This window comes from Typopeltis vanoorti, chromosome 2 (assembly GCF_054136105.1).
Source record: "Typopeltis vanoorti isolate ZY-2024b chromosome 2, IOZ_Tvanoo_1.0, whole genome shotgun sequence".
NCBI classification, from domain to species: Eukaryota; Metazoa; Arthropoda; class Arachnida; order Uropygi; family Thelyphonidae; genus Typopeltis; species Typopeltis vanoorti.
The window spans coordinates 104705707-104726812 of NC_143550.1; the positions used below are offsets into that span (position 1 = coordinate 104705707).

Below are 21106 nucleotides of genomic sequence, written 5' to 3' on the forward strand. Positions count from 1 at the left end.
ACTTCAGTTGACCACCAACCAAATACACAGTTTAACAGATGACAGCACATTTCACTCCTCTCTTTCTTTTGATAGACCTTATTCCTCTTCACAGACGAGAAGATTTTCATTATTGAAGAATCATTTAACTGCCAAAACAATTCAGTATATTCTCTGGATGGTCACACCATGCATCCTAGAAAGGGGTCAAAACCTCCACCAAAGTGTATTAAGACATTGTGCTGGAACCTGTGGTATGGTCCCTGAACAATGCCTTGTTTCGTAGTGAACCTTCCAACAGGACTCAGCCCCCTGCACACAAGGCAAGGACTGCACAACATTGGTTGGAGGTAAATGTGCCTGACCACATATCACCATCTGATTGACTGTCTGGAAGTCCTGATTTGAATCTGTTGGACTTCAAATTGTGATAGGAGATTGAGAGAGTGTAGTCTGCAAAAAATGACACCCAAGCATCGCCATCTTGAAGGCGGATTTGGAGCGAGCAGTGGCAGCATTTCTTGGATGTTGTGCATGCTGACATCGATATGTGGTCTGACAGATGTGTGAAGGCAAAAGGGGTACATTTCGAAATTGATTGTTGCTATATGGATGTTATACAGGTGGTTTGTATGTGCTGAAAGCTGTAAATGATTTACTGATAGATTAAAGGTTTATGTGCTGTTCAAGTTGTAACAGCATTTATGGCTAGACTAGGTAAACCCACCTTTACTCATTGTAAAGGTGGGTAAAGCTCTGTAATAAATTTATGTTATGTAATAAATTTAAAAAAAAAAAATTATTACATCTATATCTCCTCCAGAGATTTTTATTAAAAATAAAAACACCTTGTTGCAATTTCTATAGGTAAAGGTGATAAGGCTCCATATTACTAAAACCTTGGTATTTAGGGTCTAGCTACTCACTGAGGAGACCTCAAAAAAGGTTGAAACCGGGTCTGGGTAGTGACCCCACCCATAATGCATTGCAGTATACATCTTCTAGTGAGATGTGCTTTACATTATAGGAAAATACTAAGAATAGTGATTAGAGCTTTACCCACCTTTACAATGAGTTGCCCTGGTGTTGTACCATCTTTAGACTTGAACTTTGTTTCAGGCGCAAACTTAATTGGTTGCATACTTGGGATTAGGAGTTAAAATAACCAAGTTTATAAAATTACTTGGTTATCCAAATATACAATATCCCCAAGTTAAAAAAATTTATCTCACACACACACACACACACACACACACACACACACACACACACACACACACACACACATATATATATAAAAATCAGCTAATGCCGCCTTTTTATTCCCGTATACGGGAGTAGGCGAGGCCATTTAGCCCTATCTAACTTTTGGAGATTGAGTGGGCAGTTCAATCTCCACTGGTACCAATCAGAGATAGATGGCCCAAGGCTATCACTAATTAAGCGGTATGCAGTGAAGAGAGAGAGCTCAAATGTGCCGCCATCTTGTGGTCCCTAACCCTAACACAATATATTTAATGTCTGAAATAATGTGGGTTCTACAGTCGATTTTCTTGAGTTTACAGGACGATATATATATAAAAATATAAGCCGAAATTTGAAACGTTTTTATGTAACGATTTTTGTCTCCGGCTTACCAGCCCAGAACTTGGGGGGGGGGGGCACCGTAGGCACTAGGGGGAAGAGCTCCCTAGTATATATATATATATATACACACACACACACACACCACAAAAAAAAAAGTGTATGTAAGTATTGCAGATACATATCACAAATGAATGCTGGGTTACTGATGAGAGTTCAAAGTCACTAATTTGCCAGAATTAAGATATTTTTAAACCATCATTCCGATTAAGGCTGGGCTGATTGTGAATAGGCTCTCAGAATGATGGTTTAAAAATATCTTAATTCTGGCAAATTAGTGACTTTGAACTCTCATCAGTAACCCAGCATTCATTTGTAATATGTATCTGCAATACTTACATACACTTTTTTTTTTTTTTTTGTGGTGTATGTGTATATATACATATATATGCTAAAGATACCAAGCTATTTTAAACCTGGTTTTACTTCATTTCCCAAGTAAGCAAACAGACAGTCAAGTTTGTCAAGTAAGTCAAGTTTGCGCCTGCAAGTATTGCAAGTCTACACACACACACACACACACACACACACACACACACACACACATATATATATATATATATATATATATACACACATACATAATTTTTGGGTTGTCCCACAGGATCTTGTGGCTAGAAACTCCATGTTTTGCAAAACTAGATTTCTTACATTGGAGAAAATGGATGTAATCCATATGTTCTGATCACTGGCTGTTACAACCAGTCTGTCTAAAGTAGGAGAGAATGTAGGCATAAGGAATTAATCTGGCAAAGTGAGGAAATTCATCTTTAGTGGAATGCAGGATCAAGGAAGTTTTATTTACTGGCTTGAAGGTTGTTTGGAATTCAATTTTTTTTTTAAAACTCTTGAGATGCATTTAGAAATGCCTTTCATGTAAGAAATGGAAATTCTATATTCTATTTCCTACTGACAGCCCATCATCAGATGGGCTGTCAGTAGGAAAATAGCTGTCCAGTATCTGTTGTAATTTGGATGGAAAATATCCATTCATAATCACAATGTCTTTTATAGATTGTAATTCTAGTCTGAGAGTATCCTCGGAAGAACAGATGATGTGCAGAATCAAGCCTTGCCGTGTGGACAAGAGTCTTGACAATTCCAAGTTTTTGTGAAGAGTCGTACATATAGTCCTGGAGAGTGTATCGTCCAATGAATGTATGTTGGTTTCTTATAAACAGAAAAGCTGAGAGGGCCATTCGCTTCCCTCTTTACCAGTAAATCCAAGAAAGGAAGGGCTCCATTATTTTCTTTTTCTAACATGTGTTTTATTCTAGGGAAAGGGTTAATTTTATCTAGGACAGGGATTCTCAACCTATGGTACACGTACCACTGGTGGTATGTGAGCCACTTCCGGGTGGTTCAAAAACAGAGTACAATCATACCCCGACTTATGCGAATCTGGAGTTACGCGGTTTCTTATATGTACGTATTCCCATCCCGCTTCATGCCTCACCACTAGTCGTATCTTTCAGGCGCTGGCCACATTCGCCAGTGTCACACATCTGTGAACAAGCACTGACGTGTTTCGTGCAATCTCCATTCGTACACGATTTTTATAGTCTACAAACCTTGCGATTGTTTAATGTTATGTTCTTGATAAAAATTTTATCACATAAAATATAATAAAGTCATCCAAAAGAAGCAAGTCCGATTCTTCTATTGCTAGCAAGAAAAGAAAAACATTGACTTTGGAAACAAAACTCAACATTATTAAGGATTTTGAAGGCAGAATGAAAATTTGTGAGCTAGCAAAGAAGTTCGATCTGTAGGAATCCACAGTAAGAACAATCATAAAAGAAAGGTTTACAGATTTTGGAGAAACAGATTCTAATGAGGAACGAATTGTAGCCACAAGGCAAGGAATAAAAAAATCATTAGCTTGCTATGAAGAAATTTTGCGTGACAAGAAAAAGACATTATGCTGTCAGACGAATCTGTTAGATTTTATGAAACCATCAACATCGAAATAACTTTCTTTTTTTTATGTACGAAAAACTACAATTATGATTATATTTCTTAAAAAATATAGGTGTTTTTTGTAAACCTTTGGTCCCAATTGCATGTTTGTATATATAAATTACATGCAAAATTATATGAGTTATGTGAATTCGACTTACGCGCTTTTTTTTGGTCCCACCTACCGCGTAACTTTGGGGTTTTACTGTATAAAATAAAAGGGTAAATTAACATTTCTTTTACTTGCAACATGAGTTGAGAATTAAAAATGTATGCACAAATATTTAATAGTTCTACTTAAAATATTTCATTCAACTAAATGAAAACAATTAGATTTTACATTATCATTAAAAACTTTTGTATAATAATATACAAAAATAATAATGGAAGTTAAATTTGAATTTAATATGTATTAATCAAATGACAATCAGAAATAACTCGAATATATTTGATCGGACAGCAATGGGAAACAGTTTGTCCGTTGTCGTTTGTTTAGCTGCGAGTCGCAGTTACAGTTAAGAAAGTAGTGGCGTTAGATTATTGTCTTTGAATGTGAGATTTTATTTGTGAAATTGTCATATTTACATGTAGTTTGTAATAATAACACCGTATCACGAAGAATTCAGATTTGTCTTCAAATGTTAAGGAGCAGTTATTATTATTATTATTCAGGCCTCCATGGAGTCAAAAGACTCATCGTGGGAGGTCCTTCCTAAGAAACACAAAGTCTATCAAGACTCATCGAGGGGAGGTCCCCCCCCCTAAGAAACACAAAGTCTATCATACCACTCCTTAAACTCATTGACTGTTCTCACTCTCACCATTCCATCAGGCAATGCATTCCATGATTCAACCACCCTCCATGCAAAGAAACCACTCTTTACCTTCTTGCTCACAGTTTCTTTTTGTAACTTTCAGGGATGGCATCTTGTCATCACTCCTTCTCGCTGTTCAACCAAGCGAAAGAACTCTCCAGTGTCAACCCTGTAACAACCTCTCAACAGTTTAAAAGTCTCAATCATATCACCTCTCCATCTTCTATCCACCAAACTCTGCAGTCCACATTCCCTCAGCCAATCTTCATAACTATCCTTGTACAGTCCTGAAACCATATTTGTTATCTGCCTTTGTACCCTTTCCACAGTTAATTTATCCCTTTCAAATCCTGGGGACCAAATCTGAGAACAATAGTCCAAGTGTGGTCTGATCAGGGTCTTATACAATGAAATCATAACTGTTTTATCTCTGCAGGTCAGCGTCCTTCTCATTATTGCAGCAATCCTTTGTGTTAACTTCACCACCTTTGCAATATGTCCCCTAAATTTCAGGTTTCTATCAATCATCAACCTCAGATCTCTTGTCTTCCCTACTTCCTCCAGTATAACTCTTCCCATAGAGTATGCAGTCCCATCGATGTTTCCCAAACCTCAAGACCTTACATTTTGCTGCATTAAACCGACACCCCATTCATTTGCATATCTATCTAGCTTATTCAAATCTTCTTGCAGGGCTGCCGCATCTGCACTATTACTAATAATCCTTCCCAGCTTGCTGCCCTGTATACGGTCCTTCACTACTTTCTCCAAGATCTTACTAATTACTGATGACACACAAATTGGCCTATAATTAGACACTTCCAGTCTGCTACTGCCCTTATGCAATGGCACTATCTTACCTTCCTTCCATTCCATGGGCACCTTTCTTGCAGCCAGACTTTCATTGAAAAGCCAGGTCAAGGGCACTGTCAATTCCCTAGCACATTCTCTCAAAACTCGTGGTGAAATACCATCCAGTCCCACAGCTTTACTGACATCCAGAGTACTTGTATATAAGTATTTGAAACACACTCTCTCCTGTACCTCTAAACCTCGAACCTGCCCAATCCCTCTAGCATTAAAACTGACTCCTCCAGGATGAAATTTTTAAATTTTAAAAAGTTAATAGAAAACGTTCTAGTAAATATTTTTCCATACAATTGGATGAAACTACTGACATTACCAGCACGGCCCATCTTATTACATATATAAGATTTATAGATGGGAAAACAGTGAAGGAAGAGTTCTTGTTTTGTGAACCACTGCCTGCTCGAACAACCTCAAATGAAATATTTTCAAAATTAGACCAATTTATGAAATCGAATGATATAGAATGGAATAAATGTGTTGGTGTTCGTTCTGATGGAGTACATGCAATGGTTGGGAAACACAGTCGCATTGTTGCAAAAATTAAAGAAGTAGCTCCACAAGCAAATTCTTGTAGAAAGGCTTATACATTGGCAACACATGACTATTAAATTATTTAAGGAATTTACAACGTATACTGGAATATTAATTAAAAGAAACTTTAATAAGCACTTCATATATTTTGGCAATGTCGCATTGCCATCTTCATGGGAACATATAAATATGACACATGCAAGCAGGTACTACAAAAAGCAAATGAGGTAGAAGATAAGAAACTAATGTTGTTCCTAAAGTCCTAATGGTGTCCCCTAGCAGGCTATATTGGGTTGTCTTGGCCATTGGGTTGATGTTCTCATGATGTTCTCATTTGCTTTTTGTAGTGCCTGCGTGCATGTGTCATATTTGTATGTTCCCATGAAGTGGTTCACAAAACAAGAACTCTTCCTTCACTGTTTTCCCATCTATAAATCTTTTATATGTAAGAAGATGGGCCGTGCTGGTAATGTCAGTAGTTTCATCCAATTATATGGAAAAATATTTACTAGCCTGAACTTTTTCTGTTAACCACTCCTTAACATTTGAAGACAAATCTGAAATTCTTTGTGATACGTTGTCATTGGATAATGGAATCATTTCAAGTTGTTTTGCTGTCTTTTCCCCCCAATTATTCTAACCATATCTGTAGCTGGCAATGTGACATTGCCGAAATATAGGAAGCATTTATTAAAGTTTCTTTTAATTAATATTCCAGTATATATTGTAAATTCCTTAAATAATTTAATAGTTCACAAGCAAAATTTGTACATTGTAGCATTCATCGCGAGGCTTTAGTCGCAAGAAATATGTCTGTTGCTCTGAAGACAGTTTTGAATGAAAGTGTGAGAATGGTTAACTTCATTAAGTCCAGAGCTATGAATTCATGACTATTTTTCATTTTGTGCAATGAAATAGGTGCTGAAATCATTCTCTTTTACTTCACACCGAAGTTAAGTGGCTATCGAGGGGAAATGTATTGAGCCGCCTGTTTGAACTTCATTCAGAAGCAGATTTTTCTCTCTGACAAATCCACAGACTCAGACTTGAATTATTTTACTGATGAACTGTGGCTTGCCCGGTTAGCTTACCTGGCAGATTTATTTTGCCACCTCAACCAGCTGAACATGAGCTGGGAGTCTAATCACAGATTTCAAGGAATACTTCCCTGAAAACCTGGCTTCAGAATTTTGGATTAGAGAGCCGTTTTCCATTGATGACACCTTACCAGAAACGTTAACTCCTTCCAAGAAAGATGAACTGATCGAGCTCTCCTGTGACGAAAGTCTCAGGCAAACGATCAAGAGGATGGATTTAACAGACTTCTGGTTGGCAAGAAGAAATGAATATCCAATGATCTCAGAAAAAGCTGTAAAATTTCTGTTGGTGTTTGCAACTACTTACCTTTGGGAATGTGGGCAGGGCTGCGCCAATCTGAGGGTGAAAGGGGTGCACTGCACCTGGGCAGCAACATTGATAGGGCAGCATTTTATGTAGTAATATCTAATTTGGATTAGACAATGCAGTATTAGGGGACGGCCGATAAAAGTTTGCACCCGGCGGCAAATACCCTTGGCATGCCCCTGAATGTGGGTTTTCTTCTCTCATTTATATCAAAAACAAGTACAGGAATAAGTTGAACGTTGAACCCAACTTAAGATTCAAATTAAGTCAATTGAAACCAGACGTTAAGAAGCTGTGTTTAGCTAAACAAGCACAACCTTCGCACTGAAACAAGAATGTGAGTTCTGTAATTAAAAATATGTTACATTTATAGCTTGTACTGATTGTAAATTTATTTGAGAACTGGAGTACCATTATCAGGAATATGTGTTTGTCAAAATTTGTTTATGTATTCACTCATTATTATTTTAATTTTTAAAAATTGTACATTTTACAGAACAATCCATTCAATAGATTCAAAGAGTATCTGTTTTTCCAATAAATATCCAAATAAAATAATAAATAATTAAATAAATCACTAGTATTGTAAAGAAATGCTTATTTTGCCCCTGGGACCAACAAATCACGCTTTTCCAGAATAAATTTGCTTACTGGTACATCTAATATCCTGAATTAAATATAGTAGTACGCCACTGGAAAAGCTAAGAACCCCTGATCTAAGAAATCTAATTTTCCATTTGTGCATGGCCAAATATCAAAAGCATCATCAGCATACCAAAATCAAATGGAGGGACAAGGAGTGATAGTAATGAAGAGATGTTCTTTGAAGTATTCCATGAAATAATATAATAAAAGTGGCAACAATGGGGGGGGGGAGCTCATGCCACAACCTTCCATTTGCTTGTATAAACCTTGCAGGAAAAGTATCTGGAGTGTACTGCAAAGTGTTAAATCTTTAAGAATGTCCATTGAATCATTGATGAAGAGGGAGACAATGTCAAAGCTCACCATGATATCAGAGCAGCGAAGATGGAAGTCTTTCATTTTACAGCTGAAATATGCAGTATTCTTAATGTATGAACATGATATGCCTTTGAATCACATAAAATATAATTTGTTTGCTGAATGAGAAGGAAGGTCACACAAGAGTTTTATTTACTCTATTACATGTGAGAAAAAATTCTTATGCTAACTCAGCATTTAATGTTCTTTAGGTCATGTTATTTGAACTATTAATATATATGTGTGTGTGTGTGTTATTAAATTGAAGGTTTACTCTGTTTGATAACATATTAAAATTTATTTAATGACTAAAAACGGAGGTTTTGAGTAAAAAACTATTAATACACATGACTAGTTTCATCTGAGAACAGACTTCATCAGGTGTAAGCGAAAAGGACATAAAAGATATCAGAGAAAACCATACAAATACTGGATTTCTACACAGCAGAACATATAAAACAACAGAGGTTAACGTTTAAATGGAAGAAAGAACTCTGGCCGTAGCAACATTGCCATGCGTGCGTGTAAGGTTTTGTAAAAATTTGATGTAGCTTAATAATGCCAGAAAGCCTTACATCAATTTTTACAGAAGTCAAGCCCTGTAAGGATGTTATAAAAATAACCTGTATGTCTATGTATATTTAAAACAGTTTGTTAATGTAAATAATCCCTATGGGAATTGTCTGTACTTGCTGCCCTAAAACGAAAATTCTAGAATGTGTTGAACTAAGGCAATACCTTGCCACCAGAAAACCGTATATGTTAGCTCCTTATAAGGACACAAAATTTGTTTGTGAAGTCCACCTGTAAATACTCAAGGTCAGTGTTAAACGGACCGACAAACTTCAGACAAATGCCCGCTGCCCGAAACAAATAGGATTAAAGGAGTACACGAGAAGAACAAAGAAAGGGTCAGCGTCAGTGGAAGAACAAGGGACTGCACCGAAATGTTCAGGGTCCCATATTTTCGTGCAGGGATACGAAAGAAGGCGAATAAAAGGTGTTGGCTGGAAGATCAAGTATTGGTTCCAGGAGTTCCTCATCGGTTTGTCCAGAGGTTGTTATCGAGAAGTCGCCAGTGGTTGTCTGTCAGATGTAAGCCATCGAGGATGCAACTTCAGCAGGAATTATGCCAGAGGCCTGAAAGAAAAGATGATAGGAGCCGATCTGCCAGGCAATGCATAGACCTGATGACAACTCTTCGCCGGGAGCTATTGTCCGAGGAGATGGAATTTTCAAGCAGGAAAGAATTGCTCCGTTATGTTCAATACACATGCAAATACTCCTCAAGCCGAGAATTTTCGCACATGCACTGGGAGGACACTGTCTCAGAAAGTCATCAACAAGTCCTAACGCCAGCATAAGCAGGGAGAGAAATGCCTGACATGGGCGAAAAGGATCAGGACTCCAGTTCAAAGCCAAGTACACAGTGGGTAGCAGCCATAAAGTGAGTTGATCCATTTGGTCAATTTTCTTGAATTATAGCAGAACTTTATTAGTGGACTGTTGAGGTTTAGTGAAGTTGAGGCTGATGAAATTGAGCAGATTAAATGGTTGAAAGTTAGATGTTTAATAATTAGTAGAAATTTATATGTGTAACAGTCAGAGGGTAACTGTTTGTAAATGGTGCATTTTGCCTATAGAATTATCTTAGTATCGGAAGGAAAGAGCTTTTGTGTGTAATGATATTTTTTTATGTGATAACATAACAGTTAAGAGGTAACAGTTTATTAATAGGTACCATTGCTTAGGTAGTAACTTGTATTTGGAAGAGAGTGGTTATTTATGTGACATAATTTTCATGAATTGAAAGGGCATTTTAAGCTAATTGTTTTATGTAGAACTGAACTAAGCAAATTTTTCTTTATTGCAATAATAGTGTAAATTGTTTTATGTAAAATAAATGTGTTGTTTAAATGTTAACAGAGTGTCGCCTGATACTTAATTTTTTGATGCACTGTTCCGAAAAAAAAAATATATATATTAGAGCCTATTAGCAGGAACCCAGGAGAAAGGATAGTAAAGGATAGATAGTAGACCACGACTGCGGATATTAATTAATCAGGTAATGGGAAAACTTGAGTGTAATGGGAAAACTACTGGACGCACTTAACACTTCTTGTTACTAGAAAATGGACATCAGTGGCGCAGCTTTGAGTGGGCCAAGCGGTACGGACGCGATTTGAAGAGCTCCTGATTCAGATAAGTTTTACTAGGAATAATTAAGTATATATGCGTAATTGTTTAAGTAAGAGTGGCTGTAAACGTTGTATGCTACCGATATTATTAGTGTGGGGGTTTTTTCTTGCCTAAACTAAATACGAAATTGTTATTATTAGACCTAGTAACCTGCAGAGAAAAAAAAAAAAAAAATGGCGGCGGCATTGTCATTCCATGATTTTAATTTAGATTTCAGTCGTTTCGTTAAGTGTGAGGGTCTGTTATATGTATTCCTTCAATTACATAAATGATTTGTGGATGTTTAGTGCGGATGGAAGAAGGGTGTGTGCGAAGTGTGACCTGAACGAGGAATTGATGAATGTGAATATGAAATTGATGACAGAAAGTTCTAGTACCGATTGTGTAGCAAGTGCACGTTTGAAAGAGGATGGTGAGAAAGAGAGGCGAAAAAATGTTAAAAAATCAGGAAAAAAGAAAAAGAGCGATTTGACAACTGTAACGGATGTTAAAAGGAATAAAAGTGAGGCGGAAAGAAACGAAATTGAGAGAACAAATGAAAGTAGAAATGGCGTGATGCAGAAATCGCAAGTAAAAAAAATCGAAAGAATGAATGATAGCGAAAAAAGAATGAATGATGGCGAAAGTTGGACGCATGTTGGAACGAAAGTACGGAAACAAAGAAAGATAAATGAAAGTGAAAGTGAGAAGAATGATAGTGCAAGTTGGACGTATGTTGGACTGAAAGTATGGAAACAAAGAAGGATGAATGAGAGGGAAAGTGAGAAGAGGGGGTTGAGAGTTAGAAAGATTTAATGATAGAGAGAATGTGTCGTGAGGTTCAGAAGGTGAATTGGATTGGATGAAGCAAGAAATGAAATTAAGAGAATTCAGGTCAAAAAAACTATTAAAATAAATCATGATGGCATGAAAGAGGTAACGAAAGATGAGTGAGTGGCGTTGTATGGCGACTCCATTATTAAAGGTGTGCTAGAGGATAAAATGCACAAGGTATGTTTTCCAAGCAGTAAAATGAGTAGAGTGATTGAGGCATTGAATATGAGGCGGGAGCGAGCAAAAGAGTTAAATGTATTAATTGGTACAAATGATTTGAGAGAGAACAAAGAGCATGTCAAAATGAATGTCAGGAGACTGCTTGGAAAGATAAAAGAGAATAGTGTGACAGGAAGGGTAGTCAGTGTGTTGCCTAGGTATTACTGTGGTGAAATGAGGTGGAGAGCATGGATTATGAATGATATTCTGGCTGAAATGTGTGAGGAGATGGGAGTACAGTTTGTTAATGTGTGGAATGAGTTTGAGGGACGAAGTGAGCCGTGTGGGAGCGATGGACTGCATTTGAGTGGTTATGGTGTGAGTTGCTTGGAGAGACTGCTGCTGGAAAGTAGAGAAGTGAATACAGAGAATGAATCAGATCGAGAGGGGAGTGATGTGGAAGAGCAGGAGAGTAAGACAGGAGAGATTGAAGAAGTGGAAATGAATGGGGAAGTGAGTGGTATGAGTATAGAAAATGAGAGAATGGGTGTGCAAGAGGAGCAGGGAAACAGGGAGGCTCAGGGTGTACACAGCATGAGAAAGGTGGATGCTCCAAGAGGCGGTGAGAGCATGTGTAGGCAGGAAAGTAATGGGATGATCGGAAACAGATGGAATTGCAAAGGGTTCTAAAATGAAGAAGCAGAAAGGGAAACGGCCCCAGTCCAGCATGGAGAGATCACATTGAGTGAGTGGTATCAGTGGAACTAGCTGTAGATCCAGAAATGAGTTGTTGTGTTTGTATACCAATGCTAGAAGTATAAGAAACAAGGCGGATGAAATGGTTGCACTAATTGCGTCTGTGCACCCAGAGATTGTCGGAATAAGTGAGACATGGTTAGATGAGGACGACATCCTGACAGGAATAGAGATGGAAAGGTATGATGTGTTTCGGGAGGATAGAAGGGGTAAAAAGGGAGGGGGATGCTATTGATGATAGAGAAAGAGTTATGTCCATACAAGGTAGAGATGCAAGAAGGAAATAGGGCCAGTGGTTTTGAGGCAGTATGGTGTGAGATAGAGGTGAATAGAATCAAATACTTGGTGGGATGTTGTTATAGACCTGGTAATGTGGATGATGGTGATAGTGAAATGTATAGTCAAATAAGCCAAGCAAATAAGAAAAGGGTGATCATTATGGGTGATTTTAATTATGGCAATATAGACTGGAATGAAGAGATAGCAACTGGAAGTAAAGAAAATGAGTTTCTTGAGTTTTTGAGGGATAACTACCTCAGACAGTATGTAACAGAGGGCACACGAGGATTAAGGGTCTTGGATTTGGTCATCTCATCGGAGGATGTAATTATCAATGAGGTGTCAAATCATCCACCAGTTGGTGAAAGTGACCATGAGGTGATTACCTGGGTGGTTGCCAGCAGTGCAAGGATCCCTGTGAAAAAAGGGTATATGTGGAACTACAAGGGGGGGGTGATTATGAAGAGCTCAGGAGACAGCTTGCAGGTGTAGCATGGAATGAGGAGTTAGCTGGAAAAGAGAACAATGCAGCTTGGGGGATTTTCAAAAACTACTTAGTAGATGCAATGTCTAAATGTATACCATGGGTGAGAAGGTTAAATAAGGTAGGTGAGAGATGGATGAATAAAGAGATTAAGCATGCAATACAGAGATAAAGGGCATTGTGGAGGCAGCATAAGAGAAGTGGAAGTAACCAATTTCATGAGGTCTACAAAGACCAGGCAAGGAGGGTGACTTGGTTGGTGAGAGTAGCTAAAGAGAGGTATGAACAGCAGTTAGCTAATGAAGCCAAAGAGAATCCTAGGGAGTTCTTTCGATATGTAGCCAGCAAAAGAAAGAATGATTATAGAAGGATGACATTGATTGGAGGAAATGGTAAAAAGACAGCTGTTGCAGAATGTGTGGTGGAGATACTTAATGAGCAGTTCATAAAGATCTTTTAATCTTGTGAATGTGACTTCATGGAGAGATTAAGGGCAGTTGATGATGGGGAGGAGAGACTGACTGTAAGTGAGCAAGAGGTGTTTGGGGAGTTGAGTAAACTAGATGTAAATAAGGCTGTGGGACTTGATAATATATCACTGCGTATTCTGAAGGAATGTGCCAGAGAGTTGACACCTGCCTTGACATATTTTTTTAATATGAGTCTTGCACTTGGTCAAGTCCCTAAAGAGTGGAAGGAGGGCAAGATTGTGCCACTTCATAAAGGAGGTGATCGAACTCAAGCATCAAACTATAGGCCTATCTGTGTGTTAGGTGTTGTGGTTAAGTTGTTGGAGAAGCTTGTGAGAACTAGGATCCAGAGTTGGGTTGACAACAATGGTATAATCTTTGATGGACAGCATGGATTTGCTAAAGGGAGGTCATGTTTTAGTAATCTACTTACTTATTACAATAAAGTGACTGCTTCCTTGGACAGAGGAGAAGGATACACAGTAATATACTTGGATTTTGCAAAAGCTTTTGATAGAGTACCTCATGATAAGTTGACAGTCAAACTAGAGCAGATGGGGTTGGATATTAGATTAGTGCATTGGATTGGAGACTGGCTATCTGATAGGTATCAACAAGTTGTGTATGGGGGTGCAATATCCAGGAAAAGGAAAGTCACTAGCGGAGTGCCTCAGGGGTCTGTTTTAGGGCCATTACTATTTAACTTGTATATTAATGATATTGGCGAAGATTTGGATGGAGATATTTAGTTGTTTGCAGATGATGCAAAGTTGGGACGAACCATAAAGAGTAGTGAAGATGTTGTGGCCTTGCAAGAAGACTTGAATAAATTGAGTGATTGGGCAAGAAAATGGGGATGTGAATTCAATGTTGCAAAATGTAAGGTTTTAAAATTTGGAAAACAAAGATGGGATGCAGAATTTATGCTTGGTGAGAATATATTGTTGGAAGTAGAGGAAATAAGAGCTCTGGGGGTAATAGTGGATAAGGATCTAAAATTTAGGGGACACATTGCCAAAATTGTGAAGACAACACAAAGTGTTCTGGGAATGATGCGGAAGACACTAGAAGTAGGGAGATTCTTGTTCCATTGTATAAGGCTTTGATTAGGCCACACATGGACTATTGTGCCCAGATTTGGTCACCTGGTTTTCAGAAGGATGAAGAGATGTTGGAAAGGGTCCAAAGGCGACTGACTAAGGTAGTTCTGACCTCTGGAATGTCGAGTATGAAGAAAGATTGAAAAGATGTAATTAGCAGAGTCTAGTGGAGAAAAGGAAGAGGGGAGATATGATAGAGACCTACAAGTTGGTAAGGGGTTGTTATAGGATCAATGGTGGAGAAGTTCTACAGAGAATAGTGGGAGATCAGGGGAGAACCAGAGGTCATCCCTGGAAACTGTATAAAGAGGGTGTGAGTAGGGGAGTGAGAGGCAGATTTTTTTCGTGCAGAGTTGTGAGTGATTGGAATGCCTTGCCTGAGAGTGTGGTGTCTGCAAATAGTTTGAATGTGTTTAAGACATGGTATGATGAGATGTGTGTGAGATAAAAGGACCTCCTGGATGAGTCTTTGACTCCACGAGGTCTTGTTTAATAATAATAAGAAGAAGGCAGTATAGCTTAAAGAGATATTGAAGAGATAAATAGAGATATAAAGAAGGGGCATACAAATATAAAAAAGGATAAATATAGTAAGATAAGATATATAAATAATAAATAAATAGACCCCCCCCATTTACAGTCTCGTGATCTCCAGTATGGAATGGCAGAGCTGTGAGAGTCTGGAAACAAAGAGGACTGGCCATGGGTTCATCATTATCACCAGTATTAGAACCTATTTATGGAAAAATTTGAAAACAATGCTCTAAAGAATTACCATAAAAAACCAAAAATATGGCTACGCTATATAGACGATATTTTCATCATATGGAATGGAACAACAGATGAACGTATCAATTTTAAAGAATATCTCAATAATTTGCACAACACCATAAAATTCACTTTAGAACAAGAAGAAAATAGAAAACTTCCTTTTCTAGATATTCAATTAGAAGTTAGTGAAGAAAATAAACTCTCCTTCTCAGTATATAGGAAGCCGACCAACACAGGAAGATTTCTAAATGCAGCCTCACACCACCATCCTTCACAAAAAATAAGCTTAATTAAAACTCTTCAAGACAGAGCATACAATATCTCCAGCATACAAGAAAGATGTAATGAAGAACTAAAATACTTAACACAAATCCTCCAACAGAATGGGTATGAAACAAAAACTATCAAGAGAATCCTTAAAATGCCTCCAACTATTAACCCAATAAAACAGGATTACAAAAATGCAATCTCATTTCCTTATATCAAAAATGTTACAGATAAGCTAGTCAAATTAATGAACAAACACAATGTAAAAGTAGCCTTCCTATGGAAAAAATCTCGAGATTCCTACATCCACCAAAACCACCTCATCATCCTCTTAAAAAACCAGGAGTCTACAAAATCCATTGCTCTTGCAGGATTTGCTACATAGGACAGACAGGAAGATCTGGAGAAATATGCATGGCTGAACACCAAAAAGACGTACAATACAAAAGAGAACAAAAAACGACAATGTCATACATAGAAAACAACAGCTACATAAGAAAATTTAAAGAAGCTGTAATATGCTGAAAAACCCAACCCAATGCAATAAAAATCAAGGTTTAATTCTCCATCAAGTGTGGTCAGCTCTAATAAAAAATCTACCTCAATCTGAGCTTGGACTATATGAACGAGAACAAGAACACGTGATATTGTCCAACGTCAATAACGTTTTATATCTGCATTCTGTTATTTGAGTTTATGAATAGCCAGACAGTTATGATTTGTATTTATTAATTTCTCTTGTTTAAACTTTAAGTTATACTATTTACCCCTGAAGATATAAATCCTACGATTTACAAAAATTGAGAACTATTATTTCAGTATATTGTATAACTGAATAATAAAAAATGTGGTGTAATCACCAAAATATGTCTTTTGAACCAATTAGCCAAAGAAGTCTATGCCTGCAATAATTTGATATATTAAATTTATGTTAAATTCCTTTATTTTTCTTACATTACCAACATGTGTAGTGATGTAATCACATGAAATAAATAGTTTCAATGGAACATGTGTAGGCATATTAAAATAACTTTCACAGCTTACACATGCAACAAAAATTATATAGAATTTTATTCAAGAACTCCAATATATTTCATCCAGTGTTGCATGGACATCATCAGGGAGACAGACCATTAACTATTCCAAAAATATGAATCACAATAATGAGTCATAAATCAAGTGTATATTAGTTCATATCTCAGTCGCAGCTGAAGTATATGTTATTACACTAACTAACTCTAATGAGTTCAAAGTAACAGTTGTAATAAGTTGCATAGATAAAAAATAATTTAAAATAATTAGTAATTTAAAAAAAAACTTATGAATAATTAACAGTGATCACTTCCCAAAACTTGGATATTAACATACAGTCTGATTGGTTCATGTTCAGATGATTTCATAGCATTTCACGTTTCAAGGAAAAAATGACTGAATTTGAATTTGCTAGAATGTGTCAATAGCATGAGAAACAAGGCCAGACTTGTCGGATTCTAAAAAAGTAATAATATAGTGCTTCATGTTTTTTTTTTTTTTCACCAGAGGTCAGGCCAACAATTGTTGTAGCGGTTAGTCAGTGTCTTTAACAAACCAGTTTGATTGTAGTATATCTATCTATATACATTTAGATAGATACTGGTTGTTGTGCCCAATGTATTTCTACAACCAACAGATAACACTAATAATAGGACTCTAGCGTTGATGTATAATTTTTTTTTCTTTTTCCCCACCAGAGGTCAGGCCAACAATTGTTGTAGTGGTTGGTCAGTGTCTTTAACAAACCAGTTTGATTGTAGTGTAGCTTGTTTTCTGTGTATAGTTGTATGCTCCAGAAGATGACCTTGACATAAAGGTCAAAACGTCGAATGCAGATTTTAGTTATATTAAACTAAAGTTTTTATTCAAACACGGTAGTTGTCTCCATAATTTTCAAAAATGCATTTGGATCACCATGTAAGCTTAAAAGAAAGGATATATATATATATATGCATGACTGTCTCCCTGATGATGTCCATGCAATGTTGAATGAAATATACTGGAGTTTTTGAATAAAATTCTATATAACCTTTGTTACATGTGTAAGCTGTGAAAGTTATTTTAATAATCACATCTATAAATTATGTAACACCTCCAGGGAGCCCAAAGACTCATTGAGGGAGGCCACCTACTCTACAACTCTGTCTCCACCACTCAAATCCACCAACTGTAATGAACTACAACTTCCATCATCATCTATACCACCGCCATCTACCATCCATCATCACCACTAGTATTTTCACAGACAATCACAAACATCCATGCCCATGGCAGGATTCGAACCCGCAGCCTTTTGGCTGGAGAGCGGATACTGACCACTCGGCCAACCAGGTTGGCCATGTTGGCATTAATAAATCACAATAAACCCTTGTTTTTAGTTTTAAAACTAAGTTGAATCTGTTTATTAAAACAAATTTGGTTTTATTTATATTATAGTATTTGTTATTAATTTTTTAATAGCATGTTGACATTGATAATAGCGATGGCTATGAAATTGTGGAAGAAGCCGTAGCGGGTGGAGTTCGAAACTTGCTGGTTATTCATAATGCCGATGAAGATGATTTTGGTCAGTATAACTGTTCTGTGTGGAATGAATTTGGTCAGGATAGCATGCAAATTACAGTGCAAAAACACAGTAAGTATATTTTATTGATCACAGTAATGTGTATGTGTATAGAGATAATTACTACATTGGAATGATAGTTAATTCTGAGACATTCAGCTATTATTGAATTTGAATGCAGCCATTCTCCATTCATACACAGTCAAGTCTCACTATAGCAAACACCACTGTAATAAATTCACTCACTAGCTACTGAAAAGGATTAGAAAGCAGATGGTCCAAGATTTTTTGTCCTTTTATAACTTTGTCCAAGGGAACATTCGTCCGGTCGGACATTTCGTCCAATCTCAATTTGTCTCATTGATGTCAACTGACTATTATTGTCACCTGTTTTTAATAGCATGTGTCAACTGACTAACTTACTACTAAGAGTAAAATACTATGCCAACTGACTAACCTAACCAAACATGTAAGGGTAGACCATGCATATTGTCTTGTGCCCTTCTCTTTTGTGTCAACTAACTATTTAAAAGTTTATATTTCACTTGGTTACACTGTAATAAATTTAGCTTAATCCTTTATCCAAGTGTGAGCAAACAAAGTTTGATATTTTGATATATTTGTCAACTCCTTATAGATAGAGATGACCTTGCTAATGCTTCTGCATGGTATCTCCACTTGGGCCTGGCTCCCACTGAAGAGACCTCAATAAAGGTCAAAGCTAGTCTGGGTAGTGGCCCTTCCCTTAATGCATAACATTATACATATCCGCAAGGAGATGTGTTTTGCATTATGGGAGATACTGAGATAGGAGTGATGTTAGCTTGCTCCACCTTTGCAACGAGTTGCCCGGTGTTGTAACACCTTACCCCAGTCTATGAAGATACTTTCAGGCGCAAACTTTGTTTGCTCACACTTGGATATAAAGGATTAAACTAAATTTATTATAGTGTAACCAAGTGAAAAATAAACTTTCAACATCTTTCTCTAAATCCAGAGTAATTTAATAAAAAGGTGGCACACTGTTCAGCAACTCCTATAGGTAGAGATGACCTTGCTAATGCTTCTGCATGGTACTTCCACTTGGGCCTGGCTCCCACTGAAGAGACCTCAATAAAGGGCGAAACTAGTCTGGGTAATGGCCCTTCCTTTAATGCAAAACATTATACATATCTGCAAGGAGATGTGTTTTGCATTATGGGAGATACTGAGATAGGAGTGATGTTAGCTTGCTCCACCTTTGCAACGAGTTGCTCGGTGTTGTACCACCTTACCGCAGTCCTGAAGATACGTTCAGCCTCAAACTTTGTTTGCTCACACTTGGATAAAGGATTAAACTAAATTTATTATTTAACTGACTATTATTGCCAGCTGTGTCAACTGACTAATCTACTACTCTGCCAACTAACTAACCTGACTGACCAATGTATCAACTAACTAACCTAACCTAGCCTAGCATGTGAGCGTGGACCATGCATATTGTCTTGTGCCCCTCTCTTTTGTGTCAACTGACTATTATTAATGATCACAAGTTACTTATAACTCCTTGGACTAATATGAAGAATTGGACAAATAAGATTTTGTCCAAAATGTCCTACTGGACGAGAAAAGTAATAGATAAAATCTAGGGATTGGACAAGATTTGCATTGGACGAAATGCCCTGAAACCCCGAAAAGTTCTGACCAAAGCCCCAAAGGTGCAGTGCAAAAAGTAATTCACTATAAACAGACTACCCTATATAACAAACTAGTGCCATAGTCTCTTTGAACTTGCTATAGTCAGAGTTGACTGCATCAAATGGAAAATTTTAAATTATATCTGTAAAACATTTGCTTATTTGGATGATAAAATGTTTATATAAACAAGTTTGAACCGTTTCTATTAGTACTCAGAGCTTATATGAAAAGACAAAGGTATGGGCAGGGCCATACTTATGCAGTCACATGGGGCTCAGCTGTTGGGGCTCCCAAAAAAATTAGGGCCAATTTAAGGGCGCTAAACAATAAGGATGGGATCCCAGAGCACTCTAGGGCCCCCCCTCCTGCCTTGAGAAAAGTGTAAGTACAGCCCTTAGTATGGGTATAAGCCATGTAGTATATTAGCACTAATTTTAAATACCAATCTCTCAGTCACCTCCCCCCCCCCCATCTGGCATGAAATTAACTTAGTTTTCTTACCTAAACGTTTGACTAAGTGAGCTGGCTGGGAAGCCATAGTTTTTTTTTTAAAAAAAGAGTATTTCATTGTTCTATTTCCATGCCAGCCATCAAAGACTATAACTGAGCTGATTATTAATTTAGGTGATAAATGATTGTCATTCTGTGAAAGGTGCAGGAAGATGGCAGTAGATTTATTTACGTTAAAAGAAAACAAAGGAATTAAAGCCGGTTGAATATAAATGACTAAACGTCTGGACTGGAAAGGAAACAGAATAGGAACACTGAACATATTAACACTCATGGATAAAGATGAGGAGTTAGCAGATGTTATGATGGAGAGGAAATTAGATATTTTGGGCTTGAGTGAGACAAAATGGAAACAAAAAAAAATAATAAGTGGTATTTAAGAGGATGTTTCATTTTATTTTCATTTTTAAGAATGAGTTACCTGAATAAGTGTGATGGAATTAGTAATACGATATTGAGGCTTGTAGTTGAACATAATGGAAATTCAATCTCACTTATCCAAGTATGCCACAAGGATTTAGATATGGGGGAGGAGGTGACATAATTTGAGGAGCATTTGCAGTCTCATTATTCAAAATAAGACTGTAATTATCTTAGAGGATCTTAATGCACATGTTGGAGAAGATAGAACAGACATCAAAAAAATTGGGGACATTCCCTTTTTTGTCAAAGAAATGAGGCAGGACAAAGATTATTAGATTTTTGCATCCGGAATTATCTTAAATTTAGAAATTGCTGGTTTGAGAAAAAATCAAGTCACAGAATCACAAGGTTTAGTTGGGATGGTGAGCAAAAATTGATAAGAAATTATTTCATCCATG

The 21106-nt window shown here is 37.1% G+C and overlaps 1 protein-coding gene across 5 annotated transcripts in view; it reads left to right on the plus strand.

Annotated features, from left to right (window-relative positions):
• The window catches only part of LOC150109305 (irregular chiasm C-roughest protein-like), a 641937-nt gene that overhangs the window by 529180 nt on the left and 91651 nt on the right, over positions 1 to 21106 (plus strand). For all 5 annotated transcript variants that reach the window (XM_090407227.1, XM_090407244.1, XM_090407237.1 and 2 more), the window contains one exon: positions 17996 to 18170. In XM_090407227.1, coding sequence (XP_090263353.1) covers positions 17996 to 18170 — 175 coding nt within the window. The remainder of the gene's footprint in view (positions 1 to 17995; positions 18171 to 21106) is intronic.